We start from the raw sequence: 22,829 nt of genomic DNA on the forward strand, positions 1-22,829 counted from the left end.
GCTACACAAGGGACAAAGTTGGGGCTGGGTCCTTGGTCCCTGGGTGAGGAAGCAGTGTGCCCAGCAGCACAGGGCAGCAGGTCAGGACAGCGTGCAACGTCAGGCCGGGCTGACCCCCTGCACTATGGGCTGAGTGGGTGGGGCTAACTCAGAGCACCTGACTATCCCAGCCCCAAAGAGGCCTCAGCAGTATCAGGGGCACGGGACTCCAGAGTTGTCACAGAGGCGGCGGCTGCATGATAACTAGTCCTCACCACCTGTAGGGAGGCAGCACCCCACACCCAGCCTCCCAGGGGTACATAGCCCCGAACTCCATGGTCTGGCTAAGGCCCCACATCAGGACCCTGTTAGATGGAGGAGGAGGAAGTGGGGGCAGGGCGTTAGGAAGGCTAATCTGCCCCAGAAGGTGATGGAGTCTTCACCTAGCACTCAGGTGTTCTGCTATTCACAGCAGGCCTGGCAGGGGTTTCTGCAGTGTACTCCGATGCAAAATACCCCTAGCAGGACTCAGACTAGGTCCCAATGACTGCGCCTCCATCCAGTGGCCAAAACTCACCTCCTGGCCAGGTCCCTGGCCTCAGCCAGCTGCTGCAGCGCACGGGGCAGCGAGCTCTGTGAGTGCCGCCTCCACTGGCACGCAAGCACAGGCTCCAGGCGCGGCCACCACAACTACAGGGAATGAGGGTACAGCTTCAACCCCAAATCACTGTGAGGAGCCTGGCCTGGAGCGCCCCCGCCCTGTAATGTCAAATTCAGTGTCTTGTCTCCTTGAAGCTCACACAGCTCTGTGGAGCATCTTGACCCTCTGACGAGGAAGATGCTGAGCTTGGGGGGTACTACCGGAGGAAGTGCCAGCTGGCTTGGACCTTGGACATCCTTAGCAACAAGGACCTGGGCTGCTGCCAAGAGCTAGCACTTTTAAACAACAAAATGGCTCTCTCCTAGTGAGTTCCCCCACTCAGCTGCAAGCAAGCTAGCGAACTTGCCAAACATTGGGGACAACATCTGCTCTGAGGGAAACAAGCCTCTGAAACCAAAGTCCACGTTCAGCTGGTGGCCAGTATGCTACTTGCCCTCCCCACATCCTTAACCCCAGAATGTTTGGTCATGTGAAAGGGTCAGGCAGGGAGCTGAGGCAGCCTCTCTACTCCTAAGTCCTGAGAGACGGCAGTCAAGACAGCAGATGGGACAGATGTTAAATTACACTCATGGGAAAGCAGAGGCTCAAAGTTACTACTTAGTGCTCGGTGCATACGGAACTGATTAGTGAGCAGACAAGCGAGTGAATCAGTGAATGAGAATGAATGACAGTGAGTGTAGGAGTCAGTGAATCAGTGAACAAGTAACTGAGTGAATGAGTGAGTGAGTGAATGAGCACCCCAAACCTACGGGCAAGAGTCCAGCAGATCAAAGTACCCACCTGAGCTAATGCCTCTCCCTTCCTGCCTGCCCATAGAGGTTCTGAGACAGCCAGGATGGGGGCAGGAAAGAGGCTGGTGACACTTCTGGAAAACTGAAGACCCATGTTATCTACACTCTGACAGTTTTTCTTATCATCAGGAAAATGAGAACTGCCATGGGACACAGAAGGGCTGGAGCCCAAGGTTGCACGGTCTCTGTAAGGGGCAGGGGCCTCTGGGCTTACCAGGGCAGAGGTCAGGATTATCGGGCATTCAGTCTGGCAGGTGGCAAGGGTCAAGTCAACCAGCAAGGTGGGGTCTTGGCTGCGCAGACAGGTGCTCAGGAGTCCCTGGGGGACAATGTGGTTAGACTCAGCACTCAGCCCAGTGCACCTACACGACAGCCTGGTGCCTGCCAGTCTTGCCCTCATGGGGCCCTGCCACCTGCACCGGGGCCTGGGGTCTCCCAAACAACTGCTGAGCAGACAATGTGGGTGCAAGGAGGTACCCAAGAGAACGGATTACCCGGAAGAAGTGGGTGGTGATGTCGTGAGTCAGGGCACCTCCATGGGAGCAGAAGTTTCTCTGCAAAACAGAACCACAAAGCCAGTGAGAAAGGAGGCCGCGGGGCGACTGTGGACACCTCGTGGTGTGCAGTAAAGGTCCTGCTGTGGAAGGAAACGCTGTGAAGAGTGGCCCGAGGTCCCCTGATGAACCAGACCTCCCTCCTCCCCTCCTGGCCCAAACAAAGACACAGGGCACCAGATGGGATATAGTAGACATGTGGCCAGGGCATGGGGACAGGTGACAGACACGGAGCATGTTGGTCTGAGGGCCAGGCCCTGCTTCTGAGGAGGACGGCATCTGGCTGACCCGCTCCTCTCCTCTTTACCATGCCCCTGTCAGACCATGTGTACCTATTGTCCCAAGGGGGAGGACTCACAGAAGACGACAAATGGCTTCTGAAGCCGCCATGATCCCACCTCCTCTGGCCACATTTGTGCATTTTTAAAAGTCAGACACTTGGAACTCCATCGTGAATAGAAGCTGCTCCCCATAAGGGTGGTGAGTGCCACCTCCCTGTCACTTCATGACTGTGACACACTCGTGTCCTTGCTGGTATGTAAATCATGTGTTCCCAGGACAGAAGTCTGAGGTGGGAGGAGGGGCAGGCCCTGCTGGGCGATGCCTGAAATACTCCATAATGGGAAAGAACACAAATGGGACGAGTGGCCCAGTGATTGAAGCTTGAGGAACATTCTGTGAGGATCTGAGTTGGGGGGCCAACAACCTTTTCCTCCTTATTTAACTTTCATCCTTCCCTCAGCAATTCTGCAGTCAGGGAACAAATTACTAACGGGCCATGGGCACCAGCAACTGGCCGCCCAATGCTCTCCAGTCCCCCAATCCCTGCACAGACCACAAGGCACTCACCAGCGCGGAGTTGACGAAATCAAAAAACTTTTTACAGTCCACGGTGGCTGGCTGCCCTTTGAGGCTGGCGAACAGCACCGTGGGAGGTAGGCTGAGGAGGATCCTGGAAAGAGGGGGGTGCTCAGTGGGGAAGGCTCCTGGGCTGCTCTCCTCCTCCTGGAAGGCAGCAGAGTCCCGGACTATAGCCCCTGTCCCCCACCATGGAGTGTCCACTGCTCATACCGGGCTTGACCCACTGCAAACACTCAAAATGTGTTGCTGAGAAAACAATTTTAACATTGCATTAAAGCCAGCTCAGAGGTCATGTCACCGTGACCACACTCCCTGTACTACAAATCTCTGTGATGGGAAGTTTAAACTACTTTCCAATCTTTCATTATAAATACAGCTGCGACGGACATCTCCAAGCACACGTTTTTCCTTAGGCTGGACCCTTCAAATAAGTCAGAGTTCTAATCCCCAGATCCTATGCTATACGGAAGCCCACAGAGAAGCAGCTGTCACGGCTGGGGAGGGTGGACAGGAACGCAGATTCGATGGAAGGAAAACGGATTGAAGGCAGTGCTGCGTGCATGACCACCATGCTTTTATTTCAGAGTCCACACCGCGCCCTCCCTGCCTAGTACCTTTTCTGCAGGAGCAGCTCCCGCTGCCTCTGGAGGTTGGTGGCCACCGTTGACATGTCTCCTAGTGCTTGCAGCCGGCTACGGAAAATCCCGAAAAGGAAGTGTGCCCGTGCCACGCCACTCCATCCCAGCTCCAGCTCAGCAACCATTTCCTAGAAAAGAGCAGGGGGTGAGGATTCTCTGAGACCTGACGGCCACTCGTGCCCCAGCACACAGGCACTTGGAGATGGCAAGCAGGGCTCTAAACAGCCTTCCCTGGAAAGCACTTCAAACCTATAAAAATCTGGAAAAAAAAAATGCAAGGAACACCTGCATACCCTTTACCTGGATTCACCTACTGCCACATTTTACCCCATTTGCCTTATCACTTAATACCCCTCTCTATATGTGTGTGCACATGTATGCACGCATGAGTGTATGCAAGCGTGTTCGTACATGCACGAGTGAACGTGTACACAGGAGTGTGTGTGTGTTTTCATGAACAGTCACTGCCCTTGGCATCCAAGCTCCCCCGGGCAGGTTCCCAGGATAGGACGTGCCCTCATGTGACCACAGCATGTGTCCACGTCATTGTCACCAATAAATTGACACCTCCTCTATCGGTCTCACAGCATCGCCCCCAGTGCAGGCTTGGTGAGGGTCAGGTCACCGTTGTCAAGTCGCTGGCCTCCTTTAATCAGGAACATTCTACCATGTCTGTCTTTTATGACATTGACATCTTTGAAGAAAATGTGACTTAAATGCCAAAATGATGCTTGTTTTGCTCAAAATAACTGTGACTTGCACCCCAAATATTTTAATGGTGGTAGTTCTCTCTTTCTCACAGTCAAGCGTGTGAATAGTGTGTCTAAAGCTGTCTTCCATCACAAAGGGCTCTGAGGTCGTGGGGCCAGCTTCTCTGCGTGCCCCTTGCCCCTCTGGCTTGGTCTTGGCCTCTGTCCCTAGGACAGCCCAACGTGGGGGCTGTGGAATATCCTGCTGACAGCCAGGAACTTCTGGGAGCACAACTGCTTCTAGAAACTTTCACAGAGCTTCATCTAGGCTACATTCGCACCACCATAGCGTTCATCCTTTGAGAGCCTAAGCCACTATCTTGCGTTGCTTATTCAGAAATGTCTGCCCACCGCCCGGGAGTCACAAGTGTGAGCATTGTGGGGAAACCGAGGCAAAGGTGGGGGCAGGTATTCTGACAAAGGGTAGACCAGAAGGCCTCACTGAGAGGTGATGTTTGGATGCAGCCTGGAGGAGGTGAGGGCCCGTGTAGGGGGGCGCAGGGACTTGGCACAGGTTGCATGCACACAGCAGGCACGTACATGTGTCCGTGATGGACACTACACGTGCACCGGCCACTTGCACAAGCCAGAAAGAAGGTGAGCGCTGCATCTCATCTGACCTCCTGCCGCCCCCACCCCTGGTCCACCTCACTGCACAGTGATGACATGCATGAGGGACAAGGGATGGGGTGAGCCAGACTCCCCTTCTTTGTGGGATGTTTTCCTCATTTGCAAGTAAGCTTCCCCTATGTGCAAAAACACCTCCATGATTTCCATCATTCATTTCCCATGTTTAGTCACTGGAAGAGCAGAAACAGGAGGCATACCAGAAAGCACAAAGCCCACACAAGTAACAAGGGAAAATGGTTGCATTTACATACCTGGAGTACAGACACCCAGGTGTGCAGCCAGCCAGGTGGCAGGCAGGAGACAGGCCTGCACTGCCCTGAGTCCTGACTCAGCTGTTCCAGTCTTGTCCTCATGCCAGGCCTTAATCACCTCAAGAGAGCCAAGGACAGCAGACAATCTGAAGATGGACTGCCTGTTTTTGAGGCAGGGACACGGTCTTTGGACCAATATGTCTGTGCGTGTGGAGAGAACACCATCTCCATGCCCCGCGTCTGTATGTGAATGCCATTTCCATGCCCTGTGTCTGTGTGTGTGGAGGGAATGCTGTCTCCGCACCTCTGTGTCTGCCTTGGTGACAAGGACCCAGCAGCTATGCAGTGCCAATGGCCTCGCTGGGGAAGAGTTCCACCTCCAAAGTCCTTGGACTCTCAGGTCCTGTGCCAGGTGAAGGGTCATTAACACCCCTCCCCAGAGCCTGATCTCCACATGGAGCAGCTGAAGAGTCAGCAAGCAGAAGGCAGTACAGCAGGACAATTATGTTACCAGAGCTGGTGTGTGTGTCCCCAAGTGTGCAGAAGGCTGCATTATCACAGCTCTGGCTTCTGTATTCTGTGGTGTTCACACGTGAAGGGAATTCAGAGCACACCGTCACTCTGGATCTCAGCATTGGTATGGGAAGTAAGAGTCTTCATTCTGCTCAACTGCGTTAGGACCCATTATAGAAATTTACAACAAGTATTAAGAGGGGCTTTACCACAGGACCCACTGATCCAGGTGTCCTCCAACTCACCTGCAATCTGGAAAGAATATCCCGATTTACTATGCGGCCTCCAGGGACCAAATCAGAATTCTCCAGGTGGTCAAAACTCCGTGAGCTGGAACAAAAACAAAATAAAAGCCTCTTCAGTATGTCAGAGCTGTGGTGGGTTTCCTGATCTCTCCTGCCATCCTGATGTGGGGCGCAGTCACACACCTTAGATGCCCCGGTGACCACTGCATTTCAAGGGAGCTACTGACATTTTTTTGCTGACATAGGAATCAAACAATAACAAAATTCTCAACAAAATACTAGTAGATTGAATCCAACAACAAATAAAGAGTTATGCACCATGACCAAGAGGGATTTATTCCAGGTGTGCAAGGTTGGTTCAGTATACCTAATTCAATCAATGTGATGTATTTCTCAACGGAGAAAGACTGAGGGCTTTCCCTCTACGGTCAGGATAAGACAAAGATGCCCACTCTCATGGTGCTGGGTCAGCTGGATTTCAACATGCAAATGAATGAAGTTAGAACCCCCCGCCACCTCACATCATATACAAAAACGAACTCAAACTAGATCAAAGACCTAAATATAAAAGCTAAAATATATGACTCTTAGGTGAAAACATAAAGATAAATCTTCATGACCTTGAATTTGGCAATGGATTCTTAGAGACGACACCAGAAGCACAAGCGACAAAAGCAAAAGCAGATAAGCTGTACTCCATTTCCACAGCGGGGCTGTCAGCTCCACCCTTGCCCTCACCCTATGTTCCTCTCTGCCCCTCACTCCCCTCCCCTCCTTGCACCCCGACAGACCAGCACCATTTTTTTTGGGCTCAGTCCTCCATGCTCAGCTCCTGCCATGTGTCCCTGTTCCAACCTAGGCCTCATGCGGACACTCTCCCAGCCCCAGGCCACAAGCGTGTGTGGATTTCTGCAAGCACCTGCTCTGTCCTCTCACACTGCCCTGAGCACCACAGTCTAGGTGCATCTTCACTGAACCGACTCAGACCTGCAGCCCTGAAGTGCTCAGCCATGCCCTGTGCACTGACCCAGACCTCTGCAGACACATGGGTGCAGACCTCTGGCAGAAGTCCATCACTGCCTCAGTGAGGATACTACAGGCCACCTCCAGGTCTCCTCCACAGCCCCCCGTGGCCGAGGGCTCTGGCAGGTAGCACTGGTGGATTGCCCATTGGTGGAAGTCTCGCCTGCAACAGAGAACAGGTGTCAGCACCAGCAACACTGTGAAAACCTGCAGCCCAGGTTCCCCCAAACCAGGTAAGCCCAAAACCTCGGAGCATGTGCACCTGCTGGCTCCCTGAGGGCACATCAGGGCAGGAGCGAAGCCTCGTGGTCCAGTTTCCAGGGTGACCTTTGTGGACCCCCCACCACAAACAAAAGAACGGCTGGGCCACTGGGCTGACCACCAGCCACGCAGCTGTTGAGCTGGGTAGCAAAATGCACAAAGGCACGAAAATGTGCTGTGGCTGACCCACTGGGCTGACCACCAGCCACGCAGCTGTTGAGCTGGATAGCAAAATGCACAAAGGCACGAAAATGTGCTGTGGCTGACCTGGGCATCTGTGAATGACCCACAGGCCCATCAGCAAGGGGACAGATGGAGAAACTTGGACCCAGATCGTGGATGGTGTGCACGGGATGGTCTCGCCATGTAGAAACAGGTGACGAGATGAGCAGTGGGGCTGCTGGGTGCCAGGAGACCCGTGCCACACGTTCACCACACCACTGTGCAGACGGACCTAAGCACCCAAGCACAGTTTCAACCTAACGGGTGGCTTTGATGAAGCCTCAACTCAGAAAACTGGAACCCCCTCATTGCCTTCCTGTCCTGGCATATCTAAACCCTATCCTAAGATGAGCATGGTGAGCAAGTGAGGAGGGAAAGCCTGCGAGCAGCGAGCATGTAAAGAACACTTTCACAGGTCGTGAAGGCAAACCTGAGAAGCTACAGTGTCAACTGGGGAAAAAGCAGCTAACTCTTCTTTGCACAGCCATCCCTTTCCTGTGATTCTTGTGTATGTTCTGCTGATTCAGAGCCCAACACTGCAGCACAACTTGGGGAGACCCAGCGTGTCCCATGGGTACCAGAAAGGAACTCCAACCCACAGAGGAGGAGAGTGTGCAGAGGACAGGTGGACCCTCCCCTGCTCCCCAACCCCTCACACCACCCTCCTCTCCCTTCTGTGTTGTGTGCTCCCTATTGGGGCACGGTGTGCATCTCAGGTGGGTCCTCTCACATTCTCCCTATAATCTTCAACAAATCGCCGCCCACCTTCATGGGGCCCTGTGCACAGCAGATGGTGAGCCTGGCCTCTCCCGACCTCCTCCATGACCAGCACTGGGCCCACAGGAGCCTAGCCATCCTGATTCACAGCCCTGTGCTTCTGTCCCTGACCGCACCCTTCCTGGTGCCTTTCCTGGAAAAGCAACGTTCCCACTTGCCTTCTCACGTACCCACCCCACGCGCTGTCCACTCCTTGCAAACACTGGTGGCCATGCCCACACCCTGGCCCCCACGGCAGGGGTGTGGGCCAGTGCTCACTGTCAACCTCTCATCCCCTCTGATGTCACCCACCTGAAGGCCTCACCTTTGCTGCTCCGTCACTTACTGCCATGTGGCCCTGCCTGTCCAGTTTGTGTTCACCTGTTGGTCCCCAGCCCCCAAGGTATGCAGTCCTTACACAGGGCACCCAATTGAGGGGAGGACGGAACCCAAGCGGGTGCCTCCACGTGCCATGTTCATGCAGCATTCCCAGCTTCCAGAACATTATAGAACAGTGTTTGGCACACAGCAGGAGCTCAATAAATAAGTTTCTTGAATAAAGCAACAAAGGAATGAATGAAATCATGCTTAAAGGTCCTGTGTTAACCTGAAACCTAAACTGAGGAGACAGGATAAGACCCAGACTCGAAGATGATGAAGACTGTGTGATGTTCTAAACAATTACCTCTCTGTGTCTGAAAGAACATCAACTTCAGGCTGAATTCCTAGTTCCAACTGCAACCAGTCTCTGTAAGTTAACTGAGAGGAGAGGAGCAATATAATGTGAGGGCTGCAGCCGGCCATGGTGCACACTGCTCACACATCATCACTCTTGATGCTTGACAGTGATAGCTACACCTGCTCTTGCATATAGTTGATAGTTAGCAATAAAAAAATTGAAAAATGTAATAAAACAAACTTGAGATTTTTTTTTGCAAAAGACCTAAACCACCAGGCACACATCCTAGGAAATATATTAAAAAATAGAGACAGAAGAGAGAAGTAGCATTGGCCTGACTGGCGGGGCATTGGTGGGGGCAATGGTAGAGATGTTGGGGGAGTTGAGGGGAATATTGTTGGGTGCATTTGTGGGGACAGTGGGAAGAATATTGTTGGAGGTGTTAGTGGGAGCACTGGGGGAAGATTGTTGGGGGCATTGGCAAGGATGTGGGGTGGAAACGTTGGCAGGGGTATTGAAGGGGACGTTAACAGGGATGTTGTTGGGACAGTTGGCGAGGGCACTGGTGGGGATGATATGGGGGATGTTAGTGGGAACACTGGCAGGGGCATTGGTGGGGTTTCCTGGCACTCAACCCAGCTTCCAGAGATCTGTCCCGGTGCAGGGCAAGCTCACAGCCATGGCTCAGAGAGACCGAGCTCCTCATTGTGAGCCTGCCAGAGCACTCACAAATAATCTTAGTCATCCCTGGAAAATTCTGCAAAATGTTACTATTGGGGGAAACTGCATAAAGCACAGATGGCATCTGTCTATATAATTTCTTCCAATTGCATATGAAGCTGTAATTATGCAGTAAAACTCTGAAGTTAAAAATAGATTTCAGTGTTGCTCCTCAAGTGTAATGTCAGACCATTTCCCACCCTGACCTCACACCTGCTTCGCCCCCTCACACCTGTCCCAGGACACATGGAGTTCTCTGATGAGACCCAGAAGTACAGCAATGGGGTAAAGGAGAGAAGGGTACTGGGACTTTACCTGAAATTCCTTCTCCTTCAGCAGTTCTTGGAATGTCCTGTTTCTCCACAGACAGAGGGCGGCCCTTGTCCAGTCTGTGGAAGACAGGCACAGGGGCTTCCAGAGAAGGTCCCCTGCAACATCCAGACAGGGAGGCTCGCGAGCTTCAGCGAATAGTCTCAACACAACAAATTGGAACTGAAAATAAAGATGTGTTCTCCATCAGAGACTTAGGAAATACTCAAGAGAAATGCACTGCCCATGGCCCCCATGCAGAGGACAGCACCATATGTGCTGTGGCCCCTCTCATGGACACAGCTGACCACTACCCCAACCACACACCTCAAAGCAGAGTGCTGCACCGAGACAACTATTGCACCAAATGCTGCCAAGGCTGGTGCCGACCCAGGGTCTTGTGCACACCTGCCCCCTCGGACCTTTGCCAATTCTAGCATTTTCATTTTGCAAGTTTGTCAGTTTACACAAAAACTAATTCAAAATGGATCAAAGACCTAAATATAAAACCTAAAACTATAAAGATCATGGAAGAAAGAATAGGGACAATGCTAGGGACACTTGTATATTGCTTAAATAGGGTATGAATCATAATTACCAATGCATAAGCACCAGAAGATAAACTAGATGACCAGGAGCTCCTAAAAATTAAACGCTTATGCTCATCAAAAGACTTCACCAAAATAGTAGAAAGAGAACCTACTGACTCAGAAAACATTTTTGGCTATGACATATCTGACAAGGGCATAATCTCTAAAATCTACTAGATACTGCAACACCTCAATAACGAAAAGATAAATAATCCAGTTAAAAAATGGGCAAAGGATAGGAACAGACACTTTACCAAAGAAGACATTCAGGCAGCTAACAGGCACATGAGGAAATGCTTGGGATCACTAGCCATTAGAGGAATGCAAATCAAAACAACATAGAGATACCATCTCACTCTAATAGTACTGACACTAATCAAAAAAAGAGAAAATAACAACTGTTGCAGAGGTTGCGGGAAGACTGGAACTCTTACGCACTGCTGGTGGGAATGTAAAATGGTACAACCACTAGGAAAACAATATGGCGCTTCCTTAAAAAGCTAGAAATACCATACGATCCAGCAATCCCACTCCTAGGAATATATCCTAGAGAAATAACAGCTCTCCCACAGATAGGCACACCCATGCTCATTGCAGCATTATTCACAACAGCAATAAGACAGAAACTAAGTACCCATCAACAGATGAATGGATAAACAAATTATGGTACATACACACAATGGAATACTATGCAATAATAAAGAACAATGATGAATCTGCAAAATACCTCACAACATGAATGAATCTGGAGGGCATTATGCTGAGTGAATAAATCAATCACAAAAGTACAAATACTACATGAGGCCATTCTTATAAAAACCCAACAAAAGATTTACGCACAGAAAAAAGCAATCTTTAATGGTTATGAGGGAGAGGAGGGTTGGTGAGGGGAAATCATTAACTGGACAGTAGATAAATGTCAACTTTGGTGAAAGAAAAGGCAGTGCACTATATAGGGGAACTCAGTACAACTTGACCAATGCCAGGTCATAGAAGCTTCATAGACACATCCAAACACCCTAAGGGACTGAGTTACTGGGGCTGAGGGCTGGGGACCATGGTCATGGGGGCTATCTAGGTCAACTGGCATAACAAGAGCTCATAAAGAAAATATTCCACATCCTATTTTGGTGGGTAGTGTCTAGGGTCTTAAAAGCTTGCGAGTGGTCATCTAAGATACATCTACTGGTCCCATCCCGTCTGGAGCAAAGGAGAATGAAGAAAACAAAAGATACAAGGGAAATAATACTCCAAAGGACTAATGGACCATGAGTACTACAGCCTCCACCAGGCTGAGCCCAAAAGAACTAGATGGTGACTGGCTACTACCAACAACTGCTCTGACAGGGATCATAATAGAGGGTCCTGGATGGAGCGGGAGAAAAATATAGAACAAAATTCAAATTCACAGGCAAGAAAAGACCAGACTTACTGGTCTGACAGAGAGCTGAAGAACTCCCAAGACTATGGCCCCTGGACACCCTTTTAACTCAGAACTGAAGCCACTTCCAAAGCTCACCTTTCAGCCAAAGATTAGCCAGGTCTATAAAACAAACAATAACACACATGAGGAACATGCTTCTTAGTTCAATTATGTATAAGAGACCAAGAGGGCAACACCTGCCCAAAAACAATGACCAGAAGGCAGGTAGGGACAGAAAAAATGAACTGATCTAAACAGGGAATTGGGGTGTAGAAGGGGAAAGTGTTGACACATCACAGGGATTGCAACCAATGTCACAAAACAATTTGTGTATAAATTGCTGAATGAGAAACTAATTTGCTCTGTAAAGTTTCACCTAAAGTATAATAAAAAGTATATATAAAAATAAAAAGTTTGCCAATTTGATAAGCAAAGCATGTCACCAGTGGGAGTTCTTTTTACCAGTGATGAACTTGCTTTTCTTTGCCCATCAGGAGATATGCCTCTGCCCCACATTTACCGAGCACATTTGGGGCTGTGAACTGGGTTGGGGACACGGGCTGGGCTGATGTGGCCACATCTCACCATGGGAGCTGAGCCAGTGCAGAAAAGGTTCTGTCCTCTAAACTACTGTTTTTGACCCAAGAAAGACACTTTGGGCGATGTTGGATTGTACTCTTTAAAAAGCCTCTGTGTGAGGTTTGCTCCGGAGAGGCCACCATTGCTGCGAGTGTGGCCTGCAAGCAGTGATGAGCAAGAGGCTGCCACACCGTGTCTCCATCACTGGCACTCCTCAAAGGTGGGCACCTGGCTCCAAGCCTATCAGCAAACTGTGGGCGCCACAGTACACCTGCTTCTGCCAGGCTATGCAAGTGTGCCTGGATCCCTGGAGCTGACCAAGGTTCTGACTTAACTGAACTGGGCAGCCCCAGGAATCTGCATTTTAAAAAGCTTCTCCACAGATTCACATGTTTACTATAGTTCAGGAGAGCCCTGGTGGCACAGTGGTTAAGAGCTCAGCTGTTAACCAAAACGTCAGCAGTCTGAATCCACCAGCTGCTCCTTAAAAACCCTATGGGCAGTTCTACTCTGTCCTACAGGGTCGCTATGAGTTGGAGTCGACTCGATGGCAATGGGTTTTTTATAGTTCAGAAGTCCTTATCCTTACCTGTACATTTAGGGTTTCTAACACTTCATGTTTAAACTTCCCTGTTGTTCTAACAAATACAACAAGTGTTTACTACAGGAAAGGAGCTCTTTAGAGGAAATCTAGAACTCTTCTTCAATAGAAAGACACTTTGTAAGCACTTTTATCTAATTTGTGTATTTTGTAATATTTTATAAATATCAGTATCAGGGGTGGGACCAAGATGGCGGAGTAGTCAGATGCTCCCGGTGGTCCCTGCTTACAACAAAGACCTGAAAAAAATAAGTGAATGGATAATATATGACAATCTAGGAGCCCTGAACATCAAAGGCAAACCTGAAGAATCAGACTGAGTGGCAGGGGAAGGGAGAGACGATTTAGAAGCAGTGAGGAGTTGCCAGACCTGACCCGGCGGGAACCGGCACCGTGCAGGCTGGATTGGCTGGCATTTCCAGTGAGGCAAGCAATGGCATTTGGGATGCAGTTTCCACGTTGGGAGAGTCTGAGCAGCGGAAAATCTACACGAGCCTCCAGAACCAGTGAAAAGTGGCGCTCAATCAGCAAAAGTACATGTGCTTAACTTACCACGCAAATCAAACACCTCATTTGAGAAATACCTCTCTCCCATTTACCTGCTCCCTCCCTGTTCTGCTCCAGCGACTGCCTCTTCCCCTGGGCCAGAAGTAGGAACCCTCATGCACCCTGAGCCTTTCTCTGGCCATGGAGAGGGAACAAATTAACAAACAGGAAAATATAATCTGCCAGCTTCCCTAAGCTGGGAATTCGGGGCAAGAACAACTCCTTTGCCTAGGCATAAGTGGTCCATGGACTTTCAATGCTTTTTACCCTTGCATAGGCCTCTGTGGGCCCATTTCCACAGCACAGACCCTCATTAGCACAGTACAACAGGGTATATACTTGAAGCCTAACTTCACTGTATCAGCTATATGGTGGAGTAGCAGGTTTGTGACATTTAACATTGCTCTGCCCATTAAGCAGGGTCCTCACCTACCACATCAGGGGTCTGAGGACTGGTGGCTCCACCCATGCCACCTAGCCACCTGTAACAGGGGTCCAAGAATAAGTGCTGCCTCCCAGTCCTTTACAACCAACAGCATTGGGAGCCCATACTCTGGCTGCAAAACCCACCCACCTACACACTCTAGGGAACAGGGACACGCTTTCCTCCCAGACATCAGGGGCAGCCGTCAGCCCCCTGCCTTGCTCTGCACATGACCCCCTACTGCAGCCAGATATCTGTGCCTACTCCAATCACCCTTGCCCGTTTACGACTGTAGGTGAGAACCTGCACCACATACCTGGACACCTGAGCTGAATCCATCCATACAAGAACAGTAAATGGACTCCTGGCCTCACATAGCTAGTAACAGATCTAACCACCTGGTGACAGGACATTCGAGCTTCAAATGTGCCAATTCTCAAACTAGCACACACGAGCAGCCTATTTGGGCATATCAAAGCAAAACGAAACAAGAAGCTAGGACACAGTAAGCAAACATAAACAAATAACTTATTGATAGCTCAGAGAAAACAGTCATTATCGAATCACATAAAGAGGCAGACCATGATGCTTTTAGCAAGCTCCCAAAACAAAGACCCAAGAAATCTTCTGGAGGAAGATAATTTCTTGGAATTACTGGAGGCAGAATACAGAATTCTTCAGGAGATCGGGAAGGAGATCAGGCAAAACACAAAACAAGCCAAGGAAAACACAGACAATGCAACAGAGAAACTTAAGAAGAGCACAATGACAAATTTAACAGTCTGCAAGAATCCAGAGAGACATCAAACAGAAATCCAGAGATTAACAATAAAATTTCAGAATTAGACAACTCAGTAGAAAGTCATAGGAGTAGAACTGAGGCAATGGAAGTCAGAATTAGTGACACCAACTTATTTGAGGAAAAATCAGATAAAAGAATTTAAAAAAAAATGAAGAAACCCTAAGAATTACGTGGGACTCAATCAAGAGGAATAACCTATGAGTGACTGGAGTACTAGAACAGGGGTGATAAAAGAAAATATAGAGAATCGTTCAAGATTTCTTGGCAGAAAACTTCCCTGGTATCATGAAAGATGAGAAGATATCTATTCAAGATGGTCCTCGAACCCACACAAGGTAGATCCCAAAAGAAAGTCACCAAGACACATTATAATCAAACTTGCCAAAACCAAAGATAAAGAGAGAATTTTAAGAGCAGCTAGGGATAAACAAAAAGTCATCTACAAAGAAGAATCAATAAGACTAGGCTGGGACTACTTATCAGAAACCATGCAGGCAAGAAGGCAATGGGATGACATATAAGTTTTTCCTTTGAGGGAAAAAAATTGCTGGCCAAGAATTGTATCTCTAGCAAAACTGTCTCTCAGATATGATGGCGAAATCAGGGTATTTCCAGACAAACGGAAGTTTAGGGAATTTGAAAAAACCAAGTCAAAATTACAAGAAACACTGAAGAGAGTCCTCCAGTTAGAAAATCAGTAACATCGGATAACAACCCAAGTCTAGAACCCAGGACACAGCAACCAGACACAAACCCAGATACGGAAGTCATAAAAATAAACCAAAGCTAAAACACTGAAAATAGGGAAACAGAGACATCAATATGTAAAAGATGACACCATTAAAACAAAAAAGAGGAACTAAATAATGTAGTCATAGATTTTTCATATGGAGAGGAAGTCAAGGCTATATAAAGAAATAAAAGATTGGCTGAAACTTAGAAAAATAGGGGTAAATATTAAGGTAACCACAAAGGAAACTAACGGTCCTACACACCAAATTAAAAAAACAAGAAAAACATAAAGACTCAGCAAATACAAAATCAACAACAATGAAAAAGATGAAAAGAAAATACATAAAGAAAAATGACTTAGCACAGAAAATTAAGTGTAACAAAGAAACTGTCAACAACACACATAAAAAAAGACATCAACATGACAGCATTAGACTCATACCTATCAATTATTACACTGAATGTAAATGGACTAAATGCACTAATACAGAGACAGAGAGTGGCAGAATGGATTAAAAAACACAATCCATGTATACGCTCCCTACCGAGACACACCTTAGACTTTAAGACACAAACAAACTAAACTCAAAGGATGGAAAAAAATATATCAAGCAAACAACAATTAAAAAAATCAAGAGTGGCAATATTAATCTCTGACAAAACAGATTTTAAAGTAAAATTCACCACAAACAATAAGGACACTATATAAAAATTAAAGGGTCAATATACCAGGAGGACATAACCATAATAAATATTTACACACCCAGCAACAGGGCTCCAAAATACATAAAACAAACTCTAACAGCACCGAAAAGAGAGATAGAGAGCTCCACAATAATGCTAGGAGACTTCAACACACCACTTTCAGTCAAGGACAGAATATCCAGAAAGAAGTTCAATAAAGATATGGAAGATCTAAATGCCACAATCAATCAACTTGATCTCATAGACATTTACAGAACACTCCACCCAACAGCAGCCAAGTATACTTTCTTTTCCAACACACATGGAACATTCTCCAGAATAGACCACATATTAGGCCACAAAGCAAGCCGTGACAGAATCCAAAGCATCGAAATATTACAAAGCATCTTTTTGACCATAAAGCCATAAAAGTAGAAATCAATAACAGAAAAAGCAAGGAAAAAAATCATACACATGGAAACTGAAAAACACTTTGCTCAAAAACTAGTGGGTTATAGAGGAAATCAAAGACAGAATAAAAAAATTCACAGAACCAAATGAGAATAAAAACACATCCTACCAGAACCTTTGGGATACAGCAAAAGCAGTGCTCAGGGGTCAATTTATAGCAATAAATGCACACATCCAAAAACAAGAAAGGCCCCAGATCAAAACATTAACCCTACAACTGGAACAAACAGAAAAAGAGCAGCAAAAGAAGTCCTTGGCCACTAGAAGAAAAAAATAAAAATTAGAACAGAATTAAATGAAACAGAAAAATAACTGAAAGCATTAACAAGACCAAAAGCTGGTTCTCTGAAAAGATCAACAAAATCGATAAACCAAAATGACAAAAGAAAAACAGGAGAGGAAGCAAATAACCTGAATAAGGAATAAAATGGGTGATAACACAACAGACCAAACTGAAATTAGAAGAATCACAATAGAATACTATGAGAAATTAAAATCTTACAAATTTGGAAACCTAGAGTAAATGGACAAATTTCTAGAAACACACTACCTACCTAAACTAACACAAACAGAGGTAGAACAATGAAATAAACTTATAACAAAATAAGAGACTGAAACGATGATTTAAAAAGCTCTCAACAAAAAAAAGCCCTGGCCCTGACGGTTTCACTGGAGAATTCTACCAAACTTTCAGAGAAGAGTTAACACCACTACTACTAAAGGTATTTCAGAGCATTGAAAAGGACGGAATACTCCCAAACTCATTCTATGAAGCCAGCATGTCCCTGATACCAAAATCAGGTAAAGACACCACAAAAAAGGAAAATTACAAACCTATATCCCTCATGAACTTAGATGCAAAAATCCTCAACAAAATTCTAGCCAGTAGAATTCAACAACATATCCAAAAAATAAATCACCATGACCAAGTGGGATTCATACCAGGTATGTAGGGATGGTTCAACATTAGAAAAACAAATAATGTAATCCATCATATAAATAAAACAAAAGACAAGAACCACATGATCTTATCAATTGATGAAGAAAAGACATCTGACAAAGTCCAACACCCATTCATGATAAAAACTCCCAGTAAAATAGGAATAGAAGGAAAATTCCTCAATATAATAAAGCCAACAGCTAACATCATCCTAAATCGAAAGAGTCTGAAGGCATTCCCCTTGAGAATGGGAACTAGACAAAGATGCCCTTTATCACCACTCTTATTCAACATTGTGCTGGAGGTCCTAGCTACAGCAATAACACTAAAAAAAGAAAGGATATCTAAACTGGTAAGGAAGAAGTAAAAGTATCTCTATTTGCAGATGATATGATCTTACACACAGAAAACCCCAAAGAATCCACAAGAAAACTACTGGAACTAATAGAATATTTTAGCAAAATATCAGGATACAAGATAAGCATACAAAAATCAGATGGATTCCTCTACACCAACAAAGAGAACTTCGAAGAGGCAATGACCAAATCAATACCATTTACAGTAGCCTCCAAGAAGATAAAATACTTAGGAATAAGTCTAACAAGAGACATAAGAGACCTATACAAAGAAAACTACGAGAAACTACAGCAAGAAACCAAAATAGACCTACATAATGGAAAAACATACACTGCTCTTGGATAGGAAGACTCAACATTGCGAAAATATCTATTCTACCCAAAGCAATCTACAGATATAATGCAATCCTAATCCAAATTCCAATGACATTTTTCAATGGATGAAGAAACAAATCACCAACTTCTTATGGAAAGGGAACAGGCCCCAGATAAGTAAAGCATTACTGAAGAAGAAGAACAAAGTGGGAGGCCTCACACTACCTGATTTTAGAACCTATTATACCACCACAGTAGTCAAAACAGCCTAGTACTAGTACAACAGATACGTAGACCAATGGAACAGTACTGAGAACCCAGACGTAAATTCATCCACCTATGAGCAGCTGATATTTGACAAAGGACCCAAGTCTGTTAACTGGGGAGAAGACAGTCTCTTTAGCAAATGGTGATGGCATTAACTGAATATCTATCTGCAAAAAAATGAAACAAGACCCATACCTCACACCATTTACGAAAACTAACTCAAAATGGATCAAAAACCTAAATATAAAGTCTAAAACAATAAAGATTGTGGAAGAAAAAATAGGGACAACGCTAGGGTCCCTAATACATGGCATAAACAGGATACAAAATGTTACTAACAACGCAAAAACACGGGAAGACGTGTCAACTTGGTTAGGCATGTGTGGTTATCCTCCATTTTGTGATTTTCCTATGTGTTTAAATCATAATCTCTGCCTGTGGAGACTGTAGGGTGGGATTGTAACACCACCCTTACTCAGGTCACCTCCCTGATCCAATATAAAAGGAGCTTCCCTGAGGTGTGGCCTGCACCACCATTTATCTCTCAAGAGATAAAAGGATATGGGAAGCAAGCAGACAGTTGAAGACCTCATACCACCAAGAAAGCAGCACCAGGAGCAGAGCGCATCCTTTGGACATGAGGTCCCTGCACCCGAGAAGCTCTTCAACCAGGGGACAAGGACCTTCCTCCAGAGCCGACAGAGGACAAAAGCCTTCCCCGGAGCCAACACCTTGAATTTAGACTTGTAACCTTCCAGACTGTGAGAAAATAAATTTCTCTTTATTAAAGCCAAAAAAACACCAGAAGAGCAACTAGGTAACTGGAGCTCTTAAAAATCAAACACTTATGCTCATCCAAAGACTTCACCAAAAGAGTAAAAAGACTACCTACAGGCTGGGACAAAAATTTTGACTACAACAAATCCAATTAGTGTCTAATCTCTAAAATCTGTAAGATACTGGAAACCCTCAACAACAAAAAGACAAATAACCCAATTAAAAAATGGGCAAAGGATATGATCAGGCACTTCACTAAGGAAGACATTCAGGTGGCTAACAGATACATGAGAAAATGCTCATAATCATTAGCCATTAGAGAAATACAAATCAAAACTATAATGAGATACCATCTCACACCAACAAGGTTAGCATCAATTCAAAAAACCCAAAATAATAAACGTTGGAGAGGTTGTGGAGAGACTGGAACACTTTTACACTACTGATGGGAATGAAGATGGTACAACCCCTTTGGACATAGATTTGGGGCTTTCTTAAAAAGCTAGAAATAGAAGTACCATATGATCCAGCAATCCCACTCCTTGGAATATATCCAAGAGAAATAATAGCTATCACACAAATAGATATATGCACACCCATGTTCATTGTAGCACTGTTCATAACAGCAAAAAGATGGAAACAACCTAGGTGCCTATCATCGGGCAAATGGATAAACAAATTATGGTATATGCACACAATGGAATACTATGCAGTGACAAAGAACAACGATGTATCTGCAAAACATAACATGGATGAATCTGGAAGGCATTACGCTGAGTGAAATTAGTTGCAAAAGGACAAATATTGTATGAAACCACTATTATAAGAACTCAGGAAAAGGTTTAAACACAGAAAAAACATTCTTTGATGGTTACAAGGGTGGGGAGGAAGGGAGAGGGGTATTTACTAACTAGATAATAGGTAACAGTTATGTTAGTGAAGGGAAGGAGAACACAACACAGGGGAAGTCAGCACAACTGGACTAAAACAAAAGCTAAGAAGTTTCCTGAATACAACCAAACACTTCAAGAAACAGAGTGGCAGGGGTGGGGGCCTGGGAACAATGGTTTTGGGGGAGGAGGACATCTAGGTCAACTGGCATAACAGAGTTTATTAAGAAAATGTTCTGCATCCCACTTTGGTGAGTGGCATCTAGGGTCTTAAAAGGTAGCAAGTGGCCATCTAAGATGCACCAATTGGTCCCAACCCACCTGGAGCAAAGGAAAATGAAGAATTCCAAAGACACAAGGAAAATATGAGCCCAAGGGACAGAAAGGGCCACATAAACCAGAAACTCCATCAGCCTGAGACAAGAAGAACTACATGGTGCCTGGCTACCACCAATGACCGCCCTGACAGGGAACACAACAGAGAATCCCTGAGGGAACAGGAGAAAAGTGGGGTGCAGAACTCAAGTTCTAACAAAAAGACCAGACTTAATGGTCTAACTGAGACTAGAGGAACCCCAGAAGCCATGGTGCCCGGACTCTCTGTTAGCCCAGAACTGAAACCATTCCCAAAGCCAACTCTTCAGACAGAAATTAAATTGGACTATAAAACATAAAATGGTACTCATGAAGAGAGTGCTTCTTAGTTCAAGTAGATACATGAGACTAAATGGGCAGCTTCTGTCTGGAGGTGAGATGAGAAGGCAAAAAGGGACAGAAGCTGGTTGGATGAACGCAGGAAACACAGGATAGCAAGGAGGAGTGTGCTGTCACAGTACAGGGAGAGCAAGCAGGGTCACATAACAGTGTGTGTATAAATCTTTGTATGAGAAACTAACTTGAACTATGAACTTTCACTTAAAGCACAATAAAAAAAAAATCAGTATCAGTTTCTTTAAAACAAAGGGGCATGTTTGCAGTGTTTGTGCTGTCACCTGTTGCCCTCATGTACACACAGAAAAGAGAGGAGATGGTTGCTGGGCCTGGGGCGCTCTGTCTGTTCAGGGGCAGACACCGAACACACCCACCTTCTTCACAAGGCCTGGACAGAAATGGCCGGGCGCAGCTGCACAGGACTCAGAGGGAGACTTGCACAAGGCGTAAGAAATCGCTGCCGTACAAAACCTGGAAAATGAAGAGAGGCTACATTGTACAGACATGATCCATATGAAGACAAGGGCAGAGAAAATGTACGTCTGAATTTGTTGAGTTCTAGATGAACGTCGAGCAGCTAAAGCAAAAGGAAGAATTGATGAAGTAAAAGAACTGAACAGAAGATTTCAAAGGGCGTCTCGAGAAAACAAAGTATTATAATGACATGTGCAAAGAGCTGGAGATGGAAAACCAAAAGGGAAGAACGTGCTCGGCATTTCTCAAGCTGAAAGAATTGAAGAAAAAAATCCAAGCCTCAAGTTGCAATAGTGAAGGATTCTATGGGGAAAATATTAAATGACACAGGAAGCATCAAAAGAAGATGGAAGGAATACACAGTCATTATACCAAAAAGAATTAGTCGATGTTCAACCATTTCAAGAGGTGGCATATGATCAGGAACCGATGGTACTGAAGGAAGGAGTCCAAGCTGCTCTGAAGGCATTGGCGAAAAACAGATGCAGCACTGGAGGTGCTCACTCGTCTATGCCAAGAAATATGGAAGACAGCTTCCTGGCCAACTGACTGGAAGAGATCCATATTTATGCCTATTCCCAAGAAAGGTGATCCAACCAAATGTGGAAATTATAGAACAATATCATTAATATTACACGCAAGCAAAATTTTGCTGAAGATCATTCAAAAACGGCTGTAGCAGTATATCGACAGGGAACTGCCAGAAATTCAGGCCGGTTTCAGAAGAAGACGTGGAACCTGGGATATCATTGCTGGTGTCAGATGGATCCTGGCTGAAAGCAGAGAATACCAGAAGGATGTTTACCTGTGTTTTATTGACTATGCAAAGGCATTCGACTGTGTCTGGTGTGTCGATCATAACAAATTACAGATAACATTGTGAAGAATGGGAATTCCAGAACACTTAATTGTGCTCATGAGGAACCTTTACATAGATCAAGAGGCAGTTGTTCGGACAGAACAAGGGGATACTGATTGGTTTAAAGTCAGGAAAGGTGTGCATCAGGGTTGTATTCTTTCACTATACCTATTCAATCTGTATGCTGAGCAAATAATACGAGAAGCTGGACTATACGAAGAACAGGGCATCAGGACTGGAGGAAGACTCATTAACAACCTGTGTTATGCAGATGACACAACCTTGCTTGCTGAAAGTGAAGAGGACTTGAAGCACTTACTAATGAAGATCAAAGACCACAGCCTTCAGTATGGATTGCACCTCAACATAAAGAAAACAAAAATCCTCACAACTGGACCAATGAACAACAACATGACAAACACAGAAAAGACTGAAGTTGTCAAGGATTTCATTTTACTTGGATCCACAATCAACAGCCAGGGAAGCAGCAGTCAAGAAATCAAAACACACATTGCACTGGGTAAATCTGCTGCAAAGGACCTCTTT

General features: G+C 46.0%; 1 protein-coding gene across 5 annotated transcripts in view; it reads right to left on the reverse strand.

The window, feature by feature from the left end:
• FANCA (FA complementation group A) overlaps positions 1-22,829 on the reverse strand; it is a 67,826-nt gene that overhangs the window by 3,618 nt on the left and 41,379 nt on the right. For 3 of the 5 annotated variants that reach the window (XM_049864039.1, XM_049864037.1, XM_049864042.1), the window contains 10 exons: positions 21,325-21,421; positions 9,849-10,025; positions 8,820-8,893; positions 6,900-7,058; positions 5,873-5,957; positions 3,461-3,612; positions 2,835-2,937; positions 1,926-1,985; positions 1,646-1,750; positions 557-669 (listed from right to left, as the gene is read on the reverse strand). In XM_049864039.1, the coding sequence (XP_049719996.1) occupies positions 557-669; positions 1,646-1,750; positions 1,926-1,985; positions 2,835-2,937; positions 3,461-3,612; positions 5,873-5,957; positions 6,900-7,058; positions 8,820-8,893; positions 9,849-10,025; positions 21,325-21,421 (1,125 nt within the window). The remainder of the gene's footprint in view (positions 1-556; positions 670-1,645; positions 1,751-1,925; positions 1,986-2,834; positions 2,938-3,460; positions 3,613-5,872; positions 5,958-6,899; positions 7,059-8,819; positions 8,894-9,848; positions 10,026-21,324; positions 21,422-22,829) is intronic. The other 2 variants (XM_049864038.1, XM_049864041.1) reach the window with 2 other exon arrangements.

The sequence above is a fragment of the Elephas maximus genome, chromosome 21 (genome assembly GCF_024166365.1).
Source record: "Elephas maximus indicus isolate mEleMax1 chromosome 21, mEleMax1 primary haplotype, whole genome shotgun sequence".
NCBI lineage: Eukaryota > Metazoa > Chordata > Mammalia > Proboscidea > Elephantidae > Elephas > Elephas maximus.